This window comes from Lepisma saccharinum, chromosome 23 (genome assembly GCF_977018435.1).
Source record: "Lepisma saccharinum chromosome 23, izLepSacc3.1, whole genome shotgun sequence".
In the NCBI taxonomy this organism is placed as follows: domain Eukaryota; kingdom Metazoa; phylum Arthropoda; class Insecta; order Zygentoma; family Lepismatidae; genus Lepisma; species Lepisma saccharinum.
Genome location: NC_139251.1, coordinates 59,312,763 through 59,337,157, shown reverse-complemented (window position 1 = coordinate 59,337,157; position 24,395 = coordinate 59,312,763). Strand labels below are relative to the sequence as shown.

Genomic DNA, 24,395 nt, shown 5'->3' with positions numbered 1-24,395 from the left:
AACAGATGTTTTTTTTTTTTTCAAAATTTTTCAAAATATCATACCACCAGGGTATACGTACAGAATGGTTTGCCAGTGCAAGGAATGACTTTAGTAAGTTCTCTATAACATATTTTGCAATGTAATTGTGTAAAATTATTGTTTCTAAAAAAATGTTTGTAAAATTGTTGTTTCTAAAAAAATGTTGTTGTTTTTTCAAAATTTCAAAATATCATACCACCAGGGACTACAGAATGGTTTTCAAGTGCAAGGAATGACTTTTGTAAGTTCTCTCTCATATATAATGCAGTGTAATTGTGAAAATTATTTGTTTATAAAAAAAATATATTTTCAAATTTAATTACGCAGCCAAGGGATATTCTGTGCCAGAGAATTCCGCAGTGAAAGAGTTAAAATTTGATAACAAAGTATAATAATTGTGCATTTCAGTACACACTGTACGAAACGAAAAAAAAATGTGCTCGATATTCACACATCTGCTGAATTGAGTAAACCCCCTTAAGGATATAATAATAATAATAATAATAATTTTTTATTATTATTTTGGAATAAAATTGTTTTATTATTATGAAATTTTAATTATTATTGTATAATTATTGTTATTATTTCTATTATTCAAATTTCTGGCGACGCCCATGGGAACAATTATGAATGAACCCCCCCCCCCCGAAAATTTTTCTTGCCTACGGCCATGTGTGTCAACACTTCCTTGAAATAATTGTGTCCATCAGAGACAAAGCGAAAGGAAATGGAACAAGATGCGAGAATAGATTAGAAAAGAATAAAGAGGAAAACAAGGAAAGGGAAAAGAAGTAAGAGGAAAATCGGGAGTGTAAGAGAGAGGGGGATACATACGTCTTACATTTATGCCTGCCCACCCTAATCTATCACTATGGAGCTTCTGCCCACCCGGTCGAAAATTTCTGGCGCCGCCCCTGCAATGGACACAGCAACGGCATTAGAGTGCGCGTCAAATCTCCTGCATATGGCGATAGCCAATAGCAGCGCACTGCAGCGGTGCCATGTCGAAATCTCACACAGAAAAGAAACAGCGTGGTTGAGCGAAACGCCTTGTCACGGAGAGCACGGCAACGCCGCACGTCTGTGATTCGCTGCTTCTGTTCAGCCGTTCAAGGCCATATGCAGGAGATTTGAATCTCACACTAGGTCTTAGAACTTCATGTATAAACATCTCCAACTAACCACAATGTAAGTAAACAATGCGCTGTGTTTTTTTAAAAATAACTTCAAACGCAAAGTAGGATGCAATTGTTTTGAAGCTCAAACAACTGTTTTCAAGAACGATTTCTCAGTGGTATTTATTCCATAGTTACCAATTATATATTTTTAATTGCATTTTCTTTAGGGGGGATGAAAACATCCCTGGATAGAATTTTAAAATTTTTGTTCTGCCGGGATATTGTTTTTTTTGGGGGGGGGGGAATTCCCAGCATCACCACCACCCGTTAATACGCACAATGCTTGGTTCTACAAGATTCATTGTTTTCTCTCTCTCTTTTTTCCAGTTCCGTCTAACTGACAATTCATAAAGATGAATTAATATTGACTTTGTTTAATTACAAATTTGTACATTTTTTTAAAAAAAAACAGTCACATTTTTACAATATGTTCAATTATTAAAATACATATTCAATTAAAAGTGTCTGTGCGTTAGACGTGGAGAGTTATGTTCGAAAATATAATTTTAAAAAGTAACTGAGTGATTATTACAGTTACGTGGTTTAAAAAGTAACTCAGTGACAGTTACTGATACTTCAAAAGTAACTGCATTTACTTTTACAATTACTTTTTGTTGGAAACTTTTTGCAAACCAATTACACCTAATCAATTATCATTATTTGTAATAAAATAAATATTTGAAGCTTGCATTTACTTTATTTATATTTATAAGTAATGTATATTTATATTATTACAACAAATAAATGATTGAACAAGGAGTTAGCTTAACTTGAATGGTCATTCATTTTATTATATCCTCTGCATATGTATGTACAGGGAGTTTCAAAAAGGTAACTGAACATGGTATGAGTGAGTTTAGTACCTTTTTTTGAAACACCCTGTATCTTAAACTTTTTATCTTATTAAACAAGAAGGTTCATTGACTTATAAATTAACATTTTTTAATTGAAGACCATGTATTCAAAATTTAAAGGTTATTTCATTCCAACAACAATTACTTCTTTCTAGCTGACTACCACGATTTAAATGAATGCGGCAATCCACTCAAAGTAATGACATCTTCGCGCTCAATTAAAAATGACAAATTGCAATAAATCGTCGATCTAAATTTAGCTTGCAATGACGGCTACCTTCTTAATCTTAGGCGATTCCACAAAAAATATTTCACCTTAGCATCCAAACAAGGCATAATGCTTAAAAACAGAGTTCCAAAATTGAAATCTTTCACCACGTTATAAATATTCAACTTTACTAGTTAGGTTTCGGAAAGTAACTGTAAAAGTAAATGTTGATAACGTTACTTTTATTGCAAAATACAACTATGTTACAGTGACATGTAAACCAACTAGTTACAATTCGAATTGTTCAAAATAGTAACTGTTACTTGTAACTTCTAAACAATATGTACTAGTATGTATCCTGCATATAAGTTTCTTCATGATGAATGACTTCCCTGAACAAGAAACTAGTCATTTCCACCTACTTTGTGCATCTCCAAGAAGTGCAGCAAAATTTGGACCACGTACCAACTCTCCTGGGATCATCCTCAGTACGTTTTCACCCTTGGAACTAGTACTTACTGACCGAATAGGCGCTCCAATACCCGAGTAATAAATTAGTACTCATATTTAAACATAGGGCTTATTAACTAAGATCCTGCAAAGGTATGCAATACGCAAATCCGACCTGTTTTCTTTGGCCTAACTGTCAGGGGCTTCTGAGCTCCAGACAGTTTTTGCATGCAACTATACAAGAAGCGAGCTGGCAAGAAAGTAGAGTAATATCATTTTAGATAGATTTTAAACTTTTTACTTAATTCCGGGACCTAAAGAGTTCAGGTCTCGTCCAATTACACATATGCAGCTGGAAAAGTCATTGTGCCAGAGAATTACAACGACTAATTTGTTCCAATGCACATAGATGGCGCAGTTAGTCGTGAAATTAGCTCAAGTCTAGAACACGTGTTCTAAATGGGGACACAGCGAAACTGAAATAGTAAAATCGCCTCAATTTCAAACGTCTCTTCTGGTCTACGAGAATTATACTAGTTTCCCAAATTAAGGCTTTCCGCTCTTCCATGCTTGCGGTTCCCTGGATAATATCACCAAAATGGCTCAGCTTTTAAAGAGCAAGAAAACTACAGTTCCATGTTCGCAATGGAGAGATGGCCGAAATTTCGTAGCTGGTGGTAGGGCATATGGCGTAGTATTAGGTAAGTTGAATGTCCGTAGATTTGTATTCCTTTCACATTTCTCGAAGAAATGGTTAGTAAAGGAAAATGTTGTTGCAGCTTTGTTAGAGGTCCGTCTAGGATTCAATATTCTTAGTGGATACTGTATTAGTACAGGGTCCCCCCAAAATCTGGGGGGCTTAAGAAATTTTTATTATTATTTTTTTATTATTCCTTTACATTTGATATATGGCACTGAATAAGGAGAAACGATCCTTAGCTTTTTATATTCAGGACCAGCAATAAGAGTTACCATCTACGTTCATATCGTCCACAATTCTGATAAGTTATACTTTTAGCTTGCCAATAGAGCTGCACGTATGATTGGTTGATTCAAGTGATTTGAATTTTATTTTTTAACATCGCTTTTCTGCCAATTTTGGCTAATCAACACGGTGAGGAGGAGTAATGAAATTGGTAAATGGACACTCAAAAAGATCACCCATGCTCAAGCTGGGATTCGAATACGGAACCTCTGGCATCGTAGCGCGCTGTGCTAACCACTCCGTCTAGAAAGGCGGCGTCTAGGATTGGTTCGCTATCTGGAAACTTTTCATTGATTTCACACAGACTACACGCCTCCATTATCAAAATAACTTTTCATTATTTCGCCTTTACCGACCTGTCAAAAAAGGAAAAACAACGACCCACGTCTCTTTGTTCTAGACTTATGTGACACCCTGTAGTTTATATTAAAAAGTTATAAGATAGATTCCCGGTAAGGGCACATGGATTTCACATAAAGGGTCAACTAGCCTGAGTCTAAAGATGACTATTGACTATCAACATTTTGTCTAAGCAAAGGATTACATGTTTTGAAATTACAATATAAAAATATACACACTATTCTTGAATATTTCAAAAATTTAGTAAACATTTGTAAATACACGATATTTGCATCCAACTGAAGCTTCTAAGATGTACACATTTCTCATTCCATCCTTATTAAATCTACTCCAACATGTTTTAAATCGCATGCACGAGGGCTGTTCATAAACTCGTAGGCTTTTAGAGAAGATTCACATAGACATAAAAGACAAACTTCAATAAAAAATTCACAAAGAAATCTTCACTTACTTCAACCCGAACCCCTTCTACCTTGAAGCTCGACATCGGAGGGTCGTCCCTTGGAACGAAGCGGAAGAATTCCTCGTTGTCCTTGTACCACTTCACAGAGTACAACTTGTTGTTCCCTATTTCGAACTCACACTCCAAGATGGCCAACTCCCCTCTCTTCGGGTATCGTGGGACGTGGATCTTGGTCAAATGAAGAGATAGCGCGCCTGGAAGATAGAAAATAACCTCTAAGACTATCTTACACAATTATTCTAACACAGTAAATAAAGAAATGAGTTATAATTTTGAGATGCGTCTGCGCAAATGGTCATTTTTCAGCCTTCAAAGTACAGAAAAGTCACGCAACTGAGACCTTGAACGTAGATAAAGTTTGTGCAATAAGCGATAGACACATGAACCTTGCACTGGGTATTTTCTTTGTCTATCTGGATGTTTTTTAAAACAGTAAACAAGAAAACGATTCTCTACATGAACCTTCAGTATGGGGAAAAAGTTACTATGGTGGAAAAATTGCGAAGTGAAGAAAAACATGCATAAAAGACAGCTATGGGGTAGCTTGCTAAAATGTTCGATGTGTGTCGATGTCTCTATGGGTATTTATCAAATTGACGAAGAAAGAACAATACATTTTTACTAGCTTTGTGCATTACAAGACTAATTTAGTTTAATCATGATATATTCGTAAACATTTTTCTTTTCAAAATTTAGAGGAGTACTGGCAACACTGGTCGTGTCAGAGTGCAGTGCAGATGGGTCCGATATCTGGCTAATTAATTCAATCAATGCCCGAATGAAATAAAGATTTGAAATTTATAGCACATAAGACTAACCTACCTAATCTATATTTTTGTATGATAAATTTCAAACATTTTATTTCATCTGGACATTGATTGAATAATATAGCCAGATATCGGACGCATCTGGCAATGCCCTCTGAGACACCAGTGTTGCCAGGATACCTCGTAATTTCGAAAAAAACACGATTTTTTATGGATATGTCTTGAATAATCCTAAATAAAATATCCCCAATAACATAAATAACCCTATAATTCGTCCTGTAATGCACAAAACGTGTAACAAAATATCGTTAATTTCTCAATTCGATAAATACCGACTCAGACCATAGATAGACATCGAAAAATTTTACAAGCTACTCCATAGCTGTCTTTTATTCCTGCCTTTTTTTGCTTCGTATTCTTTTGCACCTTAATAACTTTCCTCCATACTGAACGTTCCTGTATAGAATAATTTCATTGTTTAATGTTTAAAAAACATCCAGATAGACAAAAGAAAATACCTAGTGCAAAGTATCATGTCTCTATAACTTTCTGTACAAATGTTATTTACGGTCAACGTCCCGGTTGCGTGACATTTTGGACACTCTGTATATGAGGGAAACCCTCTCATCTAAAAATTATAATCTGAATGTCAAAAAGGGGTGTAAAATCCACTTGGGAAAGGTTATAGTCAAAGTATTGCAAAGTGACCTGCAGAGGACAAATTCAACACATTAAAGAGGTACGGAGACACAAGAACCTCCTCAGAAACAGTTTAAAAGGCCCGCTAAAGCTCAGGATAAAAACAGTTGTAAACAACAATGTCATCATTTCCGAACGTGGATGATAGATCGCTGGGAAGTTTAAAACTTTGTCTGAGGAAATAAGAATCAGCACATTCGAGAAAGATGTGCCGAACACTTCAAACAGAGTTTCAGATTGCACACACCGAATGGTTCAGCCCTTGCAGTAAGTGACGATGTGTCAGATGGCTGTGTCCGATACGAAGTCTAGCTACAATGTAACGATATGCACCAATACTGGGATTGATAGGGCGAAGCTTGCTCCCCGTCAGCTCAGCCTACTCTTCCTGTCACGTGTCCAGGTCCATTCCCGATTGGCCTAAAAAAGACCTCAAGAAAGCACGAATGGGAGGGAGAAACTGTTGAATTGAACATGAAATGAAAAAGATCAATCATGAAAAACGAATAGTAAAGGATTGAAAAAAATGAAACGAAAATATGCATAAAAGTTAAGAATGTTAGAAAAAAGACACTAACCAATGCATGAAGAAATGATTGATTGGGTTTTATATTACTTCGCTTTTCTGCCACTTTTGGCTAATGAAAGTAATGAAGGAACACTCACAAAAATACCCGGGACAACAGGGGTCGTAGCGGGCTGTGCTAACCACTACCCAACGAAGGTCGGCAGAAATCAGATGAGACCAAAGAGTAATCAATAAGAGAAAAAGGAAATAGTAGAAAATAGAGGTACACAGAACAAGAGAAAGAAAAGCGAGAAATAATGTAGAAATTGAAAGAATGGAACGTTTGGTTTAGGAAAGGCAATCTCTGTAGTTCCAACTAACCATTAACCGTTAGCGTATTTACAAACCCTTGAGTGCTGCAGAACCAGAGGAATGTAACGCTTTCTTATTGGTTTCTTTGCACCGGAAGTGTTTATATCACGTGTCCATCGGTTCCTGTTTATTTACATGAAAATAATGGAAAACCAGACTCGTAATTACGTATTTAGAAATAAAGTTGTCAAATTGTCGAAATTATGTGAAGAAATATATTTTTGTCTGGAAAAATTGCAAAAGAGATATGCAATTCGGTCTTTTTCTGGTGATAAAAATCAATATGAAGCCATTGAAAAATTATAGTGCTGAATAAATATCTCTGAAAGCGTTTGAAATATAATATGTTAAGTGGTTACTGAATTATTGGAGACATTCCATACATTCAAATACATATTAAAATGCCATTTCTGGATAATCAATCATGGATGTGATACAGTAAATACACAACGGGTGGTTTGAAATAATGTAATGTTTATTTTTTTATGTGAAGATATTTTTTCTGGCATTTTACATTTCTAATCAGTACCACAATAAAGCCAGTGGTATTGTTTGCAATTAATTGAATGTACATTCGTATTTTCTCAATGGTAGAAAGTAGTCAATGTTTGTACTGATGAGATTTTAAATAGAAAATCCTTCACTTTGAAAGGAGACTTCTTTCCAGTCTTTCAAAACAAAACACAATGTGCAGAAAATCAACTTAGTTCAAATAGGTTTCTTATCTTCTTAAGGTGGATCTCTGAAATCTACATTTTAAATATAAACCCTGCCTTCTTTAACACCATTTTTACCTTGAAGTAACACTTGGATAACGAAACGCATTAACTTCCGGAATGACAACCAATCAGAAGCCACACGTCATTGGAGGTGCTGCAGCACTATAGGGTTTGTAAATACGCTAACCGTTATCACCACACACTGTTGCTCCTGCAAGCGAAAACGTGCGTAGGGGACTGGGCAGATATGCGTACGGGTTCCCGAGCGAGGTTATATGTTTATATTAGAGAGTGGCTGCCTGGGAGAGAGAAGAATTTACGACCATTCCGGGGCCTGCATTTATAGCGATTTCAAGGGCCCGTGCGCTGGTGTGTCGTAAAGGTCTTAGCTCCGAGCTAAGCCATGAAAATGAGAGAGAGCTACCGTTTGGGGAAACCAGTTTACGGTGCGGTTCTCGATGATGAATTCTTACGTTGGTGATGGGAGAAGATAAAAATGACGGAAGGGAGAAAAGACAGAGACTGAATATAATCAATTTTCGTACAAAGGGTAACAAGTTTTCGTTCACCTGTATTTTTACTAGAACCTATTTAACATGATCCCCAGGAAGGTATCAACTCGGGGCAAACCCCGTCACCTACCGATCTGTTGGGTAAGAGCCAGTGATGTGCCGTAGACTATAAGTTTAAGTCTACATGCGTTGTCTACACGTAATCTACACGTAGATTACATTGGATGTAGTTTACATAGACTACGTAGACAATCTAAAGTGCATTATAATTAATTTTCTAGGGTTTCATGAAAGAAAGTGACATTTTCAACTGTATTGGTTCCTAACGAAATGAAAAGAATCCTATTTACAACAAAATTTCTCTTCTCTTCTATTATCAAACATGGATGAAGATAAATAGTATGCAAAAAACAACAACAGATGGCAGTCGTGAGGCAAGAGTGGTCTTTTTTCCCATAACACACTAGAATATTTCGTATATTAGGTTTCTTCCTAGGTGAGAAATTGTTCGAATTTGGAAGGAAGAGTATGGAAAGTTATCCTTACACATCAGCAACTCATACGCAGTATAATTTTCTTTTAATTCCACGGCGCTCTTTGCTAAGTTATCACCTTTCGCCATGTTGTTTACATAGATTACGTAATCTACGTGTATATAATAGTCTACGTGTAGAATGTAGACTATCGTTGTTTACGCGTAGACGCACATCACTGATGAGAACGAGTCAAAGCAAGAGCTTAATAAACCTTTTCCTGCTCCCTAAAAATAGGCAATAATGAGTCTTGAGTTCAATGAACTAAACCGTCTTTAACTACGGTGAAGGATCAGTTAGAGATCTGATAGTTCGTTAAACTCTCCAGCCTGATTATCACTGCAAAACAAATGTGAAGACATTTTCTGTCCTTTAGATGAAATCATGTGATATGGACTAAACAAAGGATACAGAATTGAAGTGTGAAAACCGTATGCTTCTATCACGCATCATTTTCATTGGACAGCCACCTGATGCATTTGTGAAAGGCATATTACAATACACTGTACAGTAAGAAAGCACAGTAACAATACCTATAAATATGACGTTGTGGAGCATTTACGCTTGTACATATCTGTAGGGGTCTCCCTGATGATAGACCAACAATAGTCAGCAAGCACTTTTCAAACACAGCAATGTCCTGGTGGAACCTTTCCCCATGTTCATCACTGACTGCTCCCAGGTTTTTCGGGGAAAAGCCCACATGTGAGTCCAGAAAGTGTAATTTGAGGTATATGTGGCATCCCAAGATATAGAATCAGTGCACTATGTCACGAACAGTGATTCATATTTGTGTGCTTTGACATTACCCAGGAAACTAGTAGAACACACGAACCTGAATGCCTGCCATGCTGCATTTGCTGGGTCAGAAAGTGTAGAATCAAACGGCTCTAATCTGTGTGCCAACAAAACACCTTCCTTAACCTTCGCCTCACTTGTGTGGGAATTTGGTCCAGAGGTACCTGAAAGCTTGGCCTTTTCGGCCTAGTACTTTGATGAAGTTTCTCATCCAGCTGCGGCGCCAGGATTAATTATCTACGGGTGCTGAGGGGGTGCGGAAAGAAATTTAGGGGTGCGACGCTGAAAATAAAGAAAACACAAGTCGCGCATGCAATCTTTCAAAACTGGGGGAGCAAGGTGCCAAAACTGGGGAGGGGGAGGCTGTGCCCCCCTTGCCCTCCCCCTGGACGTCCATGATGATTCCAAGAAAGTGGTCGTACAGTGTAAACCCGCCAATTTTTTCCACAGAGGGGCAAGCAAGGGTTTTCTTTTTTCGGATAATAATAATACCCCGATAATAGTGATGCTCCCCAATAAAACACCACTTGAATTGTAATTATTGTATTCCTGCGTTCCAATTATAATAATTAATGTAAATTACTGTGACTGAAATCAAATTACACGTGAAAAATATGTACTTTTACGTTGACATTCATTTTCTAAACGAAAGGTGTGGCTTTCTCCTAGAAATTTAGTGTAGAGAAATGTTATTGTTGTTATTAAACGATATTTTGCTCTTAAGGAAAGTGAAGCATTTTCAATCTGATAAAAGTTCAAAGGAACTTGTAGGGGAAGGGGTTAATTATTTCCTATGAAATTGAAGTACTATCCCGCTTCGTGGGTCACACCCACACGCCCCTGTTTCATACCCATCGGTGCAATAAAATAGTGAGATGAAATGAGGTTTTCTTACCCAACTGAACTTCCCCCCCTTTCCCTAATCAGAGTGTCTGCGCACGCCTATGGTACATAGTAAGTACATAAGACTTCCGTCTGCCACTTCAGGACAAAACGCGAAGTGCACAGCAAGTTCGCCTTCGTTAAAATCTTTTCTGCCGCACTATCCCACACCCCAACAACGAGCTTCAAAAGTCATTTGTAAACACTGGGCCTCTTCCTAACAGTTTTTTTTTTTAAAAAAATCCTGAAGTGGTTCGTTTACCAGACGAGGAACAAATACATATAACATATTAACAAGAAAACTACTCTTCACGTTGCATTAAATAATTTCCCGAGCATGACTTGTTGATACATTGAAAACAGCTGCAATTCTTGCTCCAGTGTGAGCAAGAACAAATATGCGAAAAATAAACCCGTGTATCAACAATGCAAAAACGGAAAATAAAACAACATAACTCACATTAAGCTATAGGCAATTATCGAAAACCACAAACAGACCACTTGGAGAAACAAAAGAAGACAATATTCATAACAACAATGCTAACGAAAGAAAAAAACGGCCGTTGATTTTTAGAGAGGCTTCCGCAAGTACAGGAAAATACGGTATGTTTATCGTATCGGCGTCTCTTTCAGTACTTGCATGTTGCATACAATAATAACGGTCTTACTTCAGTATCTAACATTCGGCGCTCAATGTTACATGACACTCTAAAGGTTAATGTTTTCAGTTGAACGTAGGGGGTGCTGAAGGAGGTGCGGAAGAAAATTAATCACCCCCTCCGCCCCCCTGGCGCCGCCCCTGTTCTCATCAAACCAAGCTTAATGTGTACTTGGGCAGAAATACATTCTGATTGATTGATTATATTAAAAAAAAAACTTTTCTCTCGTTGCCGCATCCCACATTTTGAGGCTTCTCAATTAGATCTCGTGATATGTTCTTGATGCCTGTAGTAGTGGCCAGTGTTTACGGACATAATGATTATCTCTGTCCCGACTGCCCCACTCACAGAGGAAGCAACAGTATTTCATGTAACCTTCTTGCATACATCTTATCCTGTTCTACCAATGTATAATTTCAATTTTTTTTATTCTTTTTAACACAGGAGAAACACACACATTCGGCTATTGTATCATACGTTTCTTATGTAACTTTCAAATTTTGTGTTTTTGGCTACATTATATGTGATACTAACTAACTAACTAACTAACTAACTCTCTAGCCTTCTTAAACCCGAAGGTTCATGGCTGCAGCAACACAGGACTTCCATCTTTCCCTATCCTGAGCAAGATCTATATACTCTTTTCCATCCCTAGCGATTTCCCTCAGGTCCATCTCAACGTTGTCCCTCCATCTTCGTCTTGGCCTTCCTACAGGTCTCTTACCATCAGGTTTCCCAACAAGAATCCTGTAAACGTGATACACGGAAACAAATTGCAGATTCGTTTTTGTCATGCACAACAAATACATTACAATCATACATTTTCATATAAAGGACAAATTTCGTGTTGTGCAGTATTATTGCTTATTTGGGGTGATCATGAAAATACTCCTTAAGCTATTGCTTTGACTAGATATATCTCTAGATGAATAGATGCTAGAAAGCTAAAATTAATGCAGTGAAAGGGTAGAATTCGGAGCCCAGCGTGACGTAGTTAATTAATTGATTGATTTGTTTTGCTTTACTTTTGAAGTGAAGTCAAAGGTACAACTTACTTATAGAGAAACGTTAGATCTTGTATAGCTTTAAGCACCAGTAATGCGTATTAAGTTTATGTGCTTGTTAGCACCATCTATCGCTCTTATCATAAACTTCCAAAACACCACGAAATGTGAACTGTTCAATAACGTCATATTTGCTAACCTACATGTAATGGATGATATTGAATGTGACGTCAGCTACGCAGAGCATGATGGGAAATCTGGCCAAATCCGCACTGAGCCAGTCCAGCAAACCACGCAAGCGTGAAGGGAAGCATATGCTGCGTGCATGAAAATGACCCGATGTTTAACATTTTAAATTGTATTATTGTAGAATTTCAAATGTAATTTCCTTTTGGTGAATTAATACGTTGTGTGTAGGTGTGTGTGTGTGTGTTGTGTGTATGCCATTGTTTATGTATTAATTGTGAGAGAAAATCAAACATTCAGACAGTTTCGTCGGTGGTTAAGATGGCTTGATTTTTCCAATCCAGGGTGAAATATGAATAATCGTATCTGGAAGGCAAGTGCTGTGTTTATGGCTAGCGTTATATGACTTTTATGCTACTCTTTACATCCGCTTGCTTTGCAACGCACGTGGTTGCTGTACGATCTATAATAAGGTTCACAAAAAAAATGAAATTCTGCTTATTAATCAGCGTATGCGTTCGCAGTATGCGAATATTTTTACATATATACTTTTCAGCATATCTTCAATGGCTGTCTGAATATACATACGAAAAGTGAGAATGATGCGTTAATTACGGCCTTAAAGAAATATAGTACACAAATTTGTACTTCGGAACATTTCTATAAATTATATTATTTTCACGAGACAAAATGTGACTTTATTTCACTTTTTTAAAAACAATATATTTTTTTTTTCAATTCCCCTCCACCAGGAATCGAATTTTGGATCCTTCGATTACAAGGGGATAGCACTGTACTATCGGATAGGCCCGATTGATTCCATGAGAAACAGGCTCCATAGTCCTGTATTTTTTCTCGTATGTTACGTAGCTTTAGACAACGTTGTTTTGTGGCAAATAGCATCTTTTTAGATACTATGGTCATTGTACTAGTGTTAAAAAAATATGAAAGATTACATTAATCGTTATATTTGTACCTTGAATAACTGCCACAAAAGTTGTGATAGCAATACTTGTCAAACGGGTTTCCAACACGCTCCGAAACGTTTGCCGGAATCATGGCAGCGGGCGTGCTCTCGCGCAATGAATTGTTGGGGAAGTTGTTCGCTGAATATCATCCATTTTTTCAACGCAGTGGTATCAGGGGATTTCCGGGGTTTAAGGGGTGACCCTTCCACGGAGTACACCCCTGGACTTCATTTTGCAGACTAACGAGGCTCTGGCGTCTGGACATACAGCCAGAATAATCATCTGTAGGACTGTGTCTGTGTTGTCCTGTGTTTTGTCCTTATGTGTGCTGAGTGCCCGTTTACAGCCTCAGCTTTTAACCCAAGTAAGAATATTTTTGTCCTCCGAAATTACAGTTACATTGTATTAGATATATTTTAGTTCAGGTAAGGGGCTGGACCCCGTATAACGCGACGGGTGCAAAATAGCCTAAGTGCTGACGCACCCAAAAGTTTAAATTCAAATTCAAATTTGTTCTACCTTAAATTAAAAAAATGAAAATAAACAAAGGGGATATGGTTGCTAAATTCTTAGCTATTGTCCAAATGTATCGAGGAACTTTCCCGTTTCTGGGGGGGATTCCCCCACCCTCTGAATTAATCACTGGTAGTAACGTAGCCTACTAAACATCGAGTATGAATAAACAATAAGGCATACAACGAATAGTTTCGACCATAATTTACACCCACTTCCCTTTTATCTTTGGAACCGCCCAGTCTATATAGGTTGGCTATAGTTTTCAAAGAGTTAACGTACCTATTCGCACCTATAGTGTCATAAAGCCGTACCAAGCACGAAGCGATTGGGGCAAACTGTATATGTAATGAGAATTTCTTCTAAAGGGTGTTTTTTTTAGAGTGATAGAACTTTCGATAGGGATAGCTGTCATTTGTTTTGTTTTGATGACATGTTGTTTTGTCATTTCAGATCAGTGAGCATTGGCAAATGATCATGGACAGACTGATGCCGCAACAACGTTTACAAATTGTGGAAATATATTTTCAAAATCAATGTTCTGTTCGCCAAACGTATAGAGCACTTCGGAATTTGCATGCTGCACATAATCGTCCATCAGAGCAACTTGTTCGTCGAACTATTGATAAACTTCGAACAACATTTACTATTCTCAATGAAACAACAACAAAATAAAGAAGTGTACGTACGGAAGAAAATATCGGTGCTGTCAGAAATAGTGTTGAAGAAGATCAGAATTTGTCTATTCGTCGCCGTCCTCAACAACTTGGACTGTGCTCATCCACTACATGGAAAATTTTGCGTAAAGATCTTGGTCTACACCCATACAAGATCGAATTGGTGCAAGAACTGAAGCCGCAAGACCATAAGAAGGGTCGTTTGTTTGGTGAATGGTGCCTAATCAAGTGGAAACTGGTCACTTTCTTATCGACAAGTTGTGTTAAGTGACGAAGCTCATTTCTCGTTAAATGGTGATGTCAATAAGCACAATTGCCGTATATTGAGTAAGTCCAATCCTCAAGAATTACACGAGGCTCCATTGCATCCTGAAAAATGCACTGTCTGGTGTGGGTTACATGCTGGAGGCATCGTCGGTCCTTATTTCTTTAGAAATGAGGCCGGCGCGCGTGTTACTGTCAATGCTTGTCGTTACAGATCAATGATCAGTGATTATTTGTTTCCAAATTTGCATGACATCGACCTGCAACAGTTTTGGTTTCAACAAGATGGTGCTACATCTCATACTGCTACCGCAATAATCAATTTATTGAAAGAACAATTTGGCGACAAAATTATTTCCAGAAATGGTCCAATGAATTGGCCTCCAAGATCATGTGACCTAACGCCACTGGATTATTTTCTTTGGGGATATGTAAAGTCTCCGGTTTATGCTGATAAACCAGCAACAATTGACGCTTTGGAAGCCAACATAACTCGTGTTATTAACGACATACGTCCCCAATTACTTTAAAAAGTGGATCAAAATTGGACTGATCGAATCCGGTTAATCACAACTAGTCGTGGTGGACATATGCCGGAAATTATTTTCAAAAAAGTAAATGTCAGACAGTTATCTTTCAAATAAAAGCTCAATTGGCTTCAAACTTCGTTTTATTTCAATTCAAAGTTTTATTACTCTAAAAAGAACCACCTATACATTGAGAGCTTAAAAAATAATAAGAAATTTCAATTAGAAGAGGTAAATCTGAATAAAAATTAATATTGAATTTTTCACATGAATTTTTGTGTAAAAATTGAATTAAGTTCTAATTCTATATCTATAATTATTTCCGTTATGTTGTATCTCTCTCGTTTATGCAATTGCAGCCCCATCTGTACTCTCTGTTTGAAACTCTCGGCGTAGTTGTAACTAATCACGAGAAGTGCTGTTTCCGCAATAAACGACAGGACATATTTATTCACGGTTATTCTTGACATTTGATGGCCAGGAAGCAAACAGTTTGTGTAATCACCGCTGCTGAAGTGACAGAAAATTAAGGTTAATTAATTTATACTGAACATGGTTTTAAAGGGGGGATGATGAAGCAAGATCAATCTTATGTGAGAGTTATGTCCATCTTCACAAATGTGTGAACTTCGCGCGTCGGTAAAGGAGGGACAGGGGGCGTGTTCTTAAAATAAAGCATAAATATTTTTATATCTATGTGTGGACAAAGGTGGGATATGCGCCCGGGGGCAACGTGGCCTCCCGAAATATTATCAGATTACATAAATACGGTACACGTTGTGCTCCAGCTCACAGTAGGATAGATAGTCAACTAAACTGTTCATGTTTACAGACTGCACGAAAGATTTGCATATATATATATATATATATATATATATATATATATATATATATATAATTCTTTTTTATTCCCCTCTCTCTCTTTCTCTTGTTACTTTTTATGGATTTCTTCTACATTTCTTTCTCTGTCTTTTTTCTCTTTATCACTTTCTTTGGCTTATCGAACCTATCTCTATTTCTCTTTCTTTGTCTGCCATCATCTCTTTTCCTTTTTCTATTGCTTTCTCTCTGTCTATCACTCTCTCTCAGTCTATCTCCATCTCTCCTCCTTTATATTATCTCATTCTTCTTTCATTTCTTTCCCTCCTTTTTCATGTATTTCTTTCTCTCTCCGTGTCTATTTATACCTTTCCTTCTCTATTTCTTTCCCCCACCTTCCTCTCTTCTTCACTTTCTGTGGATATTCCCTTCTATTGTATCTCGTGTATTTTTTTATTTCTTTGTTTCCCTTCCTTATATTTTATTATTTTCCTTGCATTTTGTTTTCTCTCTATCTATCTCTATCTGCCACCTCTTTCTTTTGCTTTTCTCAGTCATAATTTATTTACTTCTCTTTTTTCTATCTATGTCTTTTATTTAAAGCTTTTCTTCTCTATTTCCTTCTCTCTCTTTTGTCTCTTCATCATCTCCTTTGCATATCCTCTTCTATCTCTATTTCTTCTGTTTCTTTTCTCATTTCCTTTCTCTCTCTCTCTTTCTATTTATCTCTATTTGCCTCCTTCTCCTTTTCTTTCTCTTATCTCAATTTCTTTCTTTTCCTTTCTCTCTCTCTCTCTCTCTCTCTCTCTCTCTCTCTCCTTGTTCCTTTTTCTTCATAGCTTCCTTCTCTATTTCTTTCTGTTTTTTCATTTCTTCAGTTCTTTCTTTGACTATTACATTCTATCGATGTCTACTTGTTTTCATCTTTTGCCTCTCTATTCTCCCTTCTTTTTCCCTTGTTTCCATTTTATATGTATTCGTTTCTCTCCCTTTTCTACTCATTTTTCTATCTTTACCGTCAGAGAGTCAGACGAATTATCCAATAGTTTATTCAGACAAACGCTAACAAACACTGAAATCATGTATAAACTAAGGGTTTAATGGGACCTGCCAGACAACCTTGAAAACCTAGAACATCTGAATCATCAGCAATCAATGTCTCGAAGCACAACGTCCTTGCACGTCAATAAAATCAATGAATTGAATTTGAAGCTCGTCTTGCTCTCTCGTTCCCCCAGATGGAAGGGGAGTCGTGCTTTATAGATCCAGAGCTATTAACTCCGGAATACCGGAAGCAATGCCCCGGAGCTCCGGGTGCAGGAGAGGAGAGGGAAGGGAGAGGGATCCTGTCTACTCCAGAACCGTAATTTTCAGTCGCTGCTTCAACATCTCCGCTACCTGTTGATCCTGTAGCTTTCCGTAGCTTACTGCTACGTCAGAAGCCTTTCTTGTAACTATATTTATGTGCGGAAGGTGTAAGTAGAGAAAGGTGTTGTAAATCAATTTGCCAACGTGTGGACTATACTGATGGTGTGGTCAACTGGCGGCTGACCTACTAAGCTCCATCTGTCCACCAATTGTCTTCGGTGGTGTGGGGCTCGTGAGTGTCTACAACCTCAGTTGCGAAGTAGGAGCTGTAGGGGTAACATCGCTCTCCCGTTACAACATTGCCAAGCGTACGTCCATTTTTGTCGATTTGTTTGTTCTTAGCTTGTTTCTACAGCTTTTTGGGTGTTTTGTCCTATAATTGACCCTGCTATGTGTACTATTGTACAACTGTTATCCAGTATCGGCGCTGATCAACTCTCTTCCGTTTTACAGTAAGTTTGGCAACATGCTGTGTATCCGTTCGGTGCGTTGTGACACGAAAATGTCCGATGTTAGACGAAGAGAATGAAATGATCGCTGATTCGTTGTTTCCCAGCCGCCAGCTGGAAATTCGACCAGTATAACACTGGACAGTGTAGGAATATGTTAAAGTTGGGTGCTTAGACGCCCGAACTTGAGGAGTATTAACTCACCCTGCTGCGTATTGAGTAAGATAAAGTTAGAAATTTTTACATATTGAGTTTTAGTTTCCTTTAAAGCGCACTTTATGCACAGGAAGCCTAATCGGGACTGGATCTACAGTTTAAAGTGGAATCCGAACCACTATGTGCCGCCACCGAGTATAAAACCCGAGGTCCCTTGATCACAAGGCGACGACCTTACCACTACTCCATTGGGAGGCCCAGAATATTGACATGTCAACGAACGTTCTAAAACCAATATTACGTTACGTTACGATTAATCGTTTATACCAGAGGCACCCCTCCCCCACACACACACGTAGAGAGAGAGAGAGAGAGATTAAAAGATAAATAAGAACATACAGGGAGCAAAATAGTAAGAGAGAAATAGTGGTTCAGTCGATAGGGCATGTGACTGCTACGCGTGAGCCAATTGTTCGATCCCTTGATGTTAAAGGCTCATGTGGGTAGAGGTCATAGGAGCATGGTGCAGAAGCTCATTTATGGCAGAGATTGAGAATGTGTGGAGCTTTGCGTTGTACAGCGGTACAGACACGTTGTTTAACTTTACCAGAAGTAATAGGTATACAGGTAGAGAGGGGAAGAGATACTGGGTAAGGGACAGAAACACTGATAGAAAGAGGGAAGGAGGAAGAAAGATAAATGGAAACTGTGGAATATATAAGGAGATACGAAATGAGGAATGAATTGAGAAAGATATAAAAGTAGAGAAAGCAATAGAGAAAGAGAAGAAGGACTAAACAAAGATAAGGGAAAGAGAGGGAGGAATAGCAAATGAGAGAGAGATGAAAGGAGAGAAATGAACAAAAAGAAAGAGGTAAAGAGACGAGGAGAGAGAGAGATAGGAAGGAATAGAAAGAAAAAGACGATTATGGAAAATGGAACGGAATGGATAAAGGGACGGAAATGAGTACAGAGAGAGAAAGAGATAAAGATACAGAAAGTAATAGCGGAAGAGAGATAAAGGAATGACGAAGGAATGAGTTGAAGAGAGAGAGAAAGGAATAAAGAAAGAGACAGAATGGAATAGAGAGAAAGGGAGAGATAGAGAGGCAGAAAGAAATATGGAAATAAAGTGATAAAAGGAGAGAGAGAGAGTGGAATAGAAAGAAATAGAGAAAGAAAGAGATAAGCGTGAATGCTATGAGTATGGAAGCGAAGCCTACCAGAAAATATTCCTTCCATACTCATTCCTACACAATTCATTTGTGGGTCTTAAAGCAATGTCACAAGTTCACATTTACTAGTTTCCTATATATGGAGAAGTTCAATTTTGAACGGTTCTTGCCTGTCAAGGACAGACAGACCGACAGATCAAGTTGAATTTTATTGCATTTAGCTTCTATTTGATAGGTTGCCACGCATATATCAGCCTGTGTAAAATTGCTAAAGTTTTTAATACTCGATGTTACTCCCCTCTAGCGGACATCTTAGATACTAGCATCGGGGAGGAGAATTATGTTACTTTACATTACATCAGTTCAGGCTCGTACCCAGATTTTTTAGAGGGAGGGGATTCAATAATGTGGAACAAAGATAATATTCGAAATTCTGTGGGGTTGATTGAATTAGGTTATCGTCGTTGTTCTGCCAAGTTTATGTAATTACGACGATGAGTATTAGATATGATCACCAATGCTATGGTCATTTTACAGCTGAAACTAAACGTAGAATTGCAATATTATGGTGCAAAATAACGAAGGGAATCAACTCACTGATATCCTCTCGCCACTCTTACAGACAAAGCCTGTCTGTTGCACGACATACAGCTTAGTGCTTATTCTTTACACTCAATTCTCAGATGTATTTGAATAGTACAATGTTCCCCAAATTAACGTTTTCGAATGTTCTGTAATTTTCTATAAAGCAGCACCATTCAACGGCCATGTTAGTTATATGTTTAGAAAATACTATATTTATAATTTAAATGATACGTATTAGTAATTATTATTATAATAAAGAGCATATCTAAATTTGGGTTAACAAAAAAAGATACATTTTCGCCTTACGTCTGATTTGAAAAATGTTTTTTCCCCTACGAAATAGGGAAGTCTGGCAACCTTGCATCAATGGTTGTAAAACTAAAACCACGCAATGTTGCAGACTGCAGACGTATGGAGTCTGCATCTTCCCACAACAAACCCACGCATTTATGAAAGGACAACGTCGCTATTTTTACAAATGTGAGAAATCGCCATTTTTTTTTTTTTTTTTTTTTTTTTTTTTTTTTTTTTTTTGTTCACATATAACTATTTCATAGTTCGAGGGAAGGTCGTGGCCTACATGACTCCTTCCCTGGGTACGCGCTTGCATCAGTTCGAGTTGGTTGGCAAAATGCAGTAATGTCGTTTCCAAATAGCACACTTCAAACGCGGTTCATTATTCATCTTCCACTGTTCAGAGAAACCAACACACTCGGGCTCCGGTATCCCTTTCTACACCCTCGATTTCAGGCACATTTCAAATATTTTCGTGAAAATATTTAGTTCCTCATAACAAACAGTGTTTGCAACTAGCGCGGAAGTTAATTTTTTAGATCTACGTGATACGAAACTTACGTTTTTTTTAAAAAAATTAAAATTCCTTGCGTAACGTCAAAAAGGTTTTTCAGAGCCTCTATGATGGCGGATGATGGATCATGTCACAGTCGCAAGTCTGAAGATTTCGGATCATGGATTCATGTCACAGGCGCACGTCTGATTTTTTTCTTTTTCTTCTTATGATTGACTTGTGCAATGGGAACATTTGCGATTGCGATATGTTATTTGTGTGATATATTGGCGGTTGGACATTTCAGACATTGGATTTCATTTATGCGACTTCAGAAATTGGAATTAATTATTTATTTTTGGCAAATGCTGCCCGTAAAGGGGAGGGTTGTATTTTCTAAATGACTTGTGGGATGAAATAATTTGCGACTTCTTATATTTATGATGGGAAGGGAGTGGAGGGTGGTATTCTGTGGAAAAGGACAACAAGGACTTTCAACGTAGGAGTTGCTTCATTTTTGAACTTACAAATTTAACTTCGACCCGCAATTCAGTGCCTGGCCTTGGTAAAAAGAGGTAAGGTACCTTCTTAGGTTTAATTTTAGCCTCCATTTTTGGTATCTTCATGTGTCAATGCGGAAAACAGTGAGAAATAGTGTTGGGGGCAGGTGACTCCGGCCAATTTCTAACATGCCTTTAAAAGGGACTCTATAGATAAAGGCGGTAGCCGTAGCGTAACGTAGCGGAGCGGAGGCGGGGCCGCGGTAGCGGTAGGAGGCGGTAGGTCAATTACCCCAGGGGCGGAGCCCGGAATCGGTGGGAAATTTGGACTCAACAATTTCATACGACAATATCTCAACTTCAAACGACTGTACATTCGTAACTACTTGTTTTCGAGCTCCAAAATTTTTGTTCTTCATAATTAGCATCACATAATCTTCATAAGAAAAAAAAACCCTCCGAAATCGAGGGTGTAGAATGGGATACCGGACCCCACACTCGTACACGCAATAAGCAATACATTCAACTCGAATAATTTTAAACACAGCAAAATAAATTATCATTAAACTTACATTTCGTGACATCTATCTCGATGTCTATAACAACGAACATTCAAGATCATTATTTTTTGTTCTTTTTTTAAAGAGTTTTACATACAGGTTAGTAGATAAGCATGCGCTCTTAGAAATGCGTCATACAGTGCAGTCTTTATGTTTACTGGTACGGTCGTTCCAAGATCTATCAGTACATCAAAATGTGTTTTTGTACGTAGATTTTGTAATTACTGAGTTTGCTGACATACCGGGCACTTTTTCGTTTTTGCTTATAATAATAATAATAATAATAATAATAATAATAATAATAATAATAATAATAATAATAATAATCAGGAGACATGAAAACCCAGCAATTTTGTTTAGTTTTGAGTTCAATAAACTGATGTAATGCAAAGTTAGTGGGCTCGTTATGAGAAACAAGTGGTTGTAAGCACAACCAATTACGCTAAGAGGCACTAAGATCCTGGACAACTTCCAGGAACTCCAAACCCTGGAGCCAAATACTCGAGGCTACTCTGGGCCACCCATTCGTCTTCCTAGGAAGGACGTTGTCTCCAGACGTTCTAAATTATGCCCATTATAAGGAACTCTGAACCGGAAGAACGTTTTCCAAGTCTCCATAAACTATTTGCTTCGAAATGGAGTTGAGTGCATTGTTTTAATGATCTGTCCCTTACCCCTTTCTTGCGTTGAGTTTTAGTGTATTTTCCAAATGCAAATACATCACAGAAGAAACCCATGTGTCACACAGAACCCAAAACGTGTCAATTGACACACACATGTTGACCCCAATAAAACATTAACGTGCATAAACTGCTAATTATGCACTTTTTGGATTGGATACTTTTATTAGATTCTATTCCGTAGGATGCATTAAAATGCGTTAATCGGGAAGATCAGACATCATTTCAAAGGTAAGAAAACTACACATTTAGCTGTGTCAATTGTTGTTGAAGAGTGAAATTTAGAGCCGCGGGGGATTCAGGTTCGATCCCCGGCGGGTAAGAACCGGGATTTTTTTCAACCTGTTCAAGCGGCTCCGACGCCCACCCAGCGTCGTATAAGTGGATACCTGGAGGGAACTCTGGGGGTAGTCGAAGGCGGCCAGGGGCGTGGTGTTGATCACATCACCCCCACCTTAGGCCGTGATCAAGCAAGTGTGGGTTCCTATCTTCACACACCCATATACGCCTTCATGGCGTAAAGAACGTATGGGGGCTTCATATTCTAATCTCTCCCAGGGCCTCGAGATAATGCTATACATTTACAGTACATATGGCAAAATGTATTTTCCAAATCGCACACTTCAAACACGGTTTATATTTTAATCTTGCACAATTCAGAAAAAAAAAGCACTAAACAAGAAATTGAAGTCGTGAAGCATTCTTAATGAAAAGATTCTCCCGGCTATCGACCAGGTGAGTTGTGGAAAGTATTCCAAGCTTTCAGGAGCTAACGTCACTCTCATCTTTAGGGTAGAAGTGAAACGGAAAGTGAAAGCTTGGAATCATTTCCACAACTCACCTGGTCAATAGTCAGAGGGAATCTTTTCATCATAAACGATAATAATTTTAAATACAGCCAAATAAATTATCATTGAAAAATAGTAAGGTACATAACGTTGGGATTAGCCAAAAGTGCAGAAAAGTGACAATAAATAACAACAAAAAAAATCAAACTTAGGAACACCAAGGAGCAACATCAGTCTTGCCAGTGTATCGAGTCCCATCGTCGCTGTTCTCTAGCTCTCGAGATGACGGCACGTTACTTCTTCTTGCCAAGTAGCTTCCTAATTCTCATCAAGATGCTGAGTCAACGCCGAAATTTTGTAGGCTTCCGCCGAGAATCGAACCGCCTGCATCAAAGGTTAGAGCGCTATCGTTTTGACTATGCGAGTTCCCATCCTGATATTACTAACATTTTCAAAATTCTGTGTAGTCGATTTTGGAGCTTAAGGAATTATAACTTGATATATATATATATATATATATATATATATATATATATATATATATATAAAAATAGAAGAAAAAATATTTATAAATATTGTTTCTTCTTCTATTTCTATATTACAGAAATATATGTAACTGTATTCACTATGTATCCATTATATGGGCTCTGTAATCAGGTATGTACCTGTTGAATTCATTCAATCAATAAGTAACAAACAAAACATTATTAAGAACATTTGTTTGCCGTGATGTCATCTACGTACTGTGACGTACGTTTGTGAAAGTTTTTCGGTATTGTACAGTGACAAACACTGTGAACGATAGCTACAGAAATTTTATTGGAAAATTTGTTTATGAAAGTTCTACCAGTGAAAGACAAGTATTTCAACAGGTAGTTTTATGTAAGACAATTGATATGTTAGGCAATAAATTAGTTCTGCAAAAAATACAATTTAATGCTACAGAATTAAATGTATTAACCAGATAATGCTTCACATAGAATGTACCCAAAATAGAAAAATATTCTCCATAATTTGAAACTTTTCCCACAAAGAATTGAATATCAAATTGAAAACAATTGACTTACTTCTCATTAACAATAGCTGATTACAAGAGCATCAATAAATGTCTATATGTCAAAATTGTTATTATACATTTAGAATGAAAATATAGAAATTATGCATTCACTGAATGGGGATAATGAACTTTAGAATATCAAAGGTACAACACAAGCAAATGTGCAATTAATTAATTGATATCCGTATCCAGATTATAATTCCGATATTTTACATGCATGAAATATGCACATTCCTGACATCTGTAATTTGAAAAATTGTTCTCTGTTATAATAAATAATAATAGCCCATTGCCGTAACAGCCCTTGAGAACCAGTGGATGAAGGTCATCAGAGGTGGGGGGGGGGGGTCATCCAAACAGTTAC

The 24,395-nt window shown here is 37.5% G+C and overlaps 1 protein-coding gene across 1 annotated transcript in view; it reads right to left on the bottom strand.

Moving 5' to 3' along the window:
• LOC146005526 (cell adhesion molecule 2-like) overlaps positions 1–24,395 on the bottom strand; it is a 181,600-nt gene that overhangs the window by 75,583 nt on the left and 81,622 nt on the right. Inside the window, exon 2 of the mRNA XM_083144772.1 lies at positions 4,508–4,713. Coding sequence (XP_083000898.1) covers positions 4,508–4,713 — 206 coding nt within the window. The remainder of the gene's footprint in view (positions 1–4,507; positions 4,714–24,395) is intronic.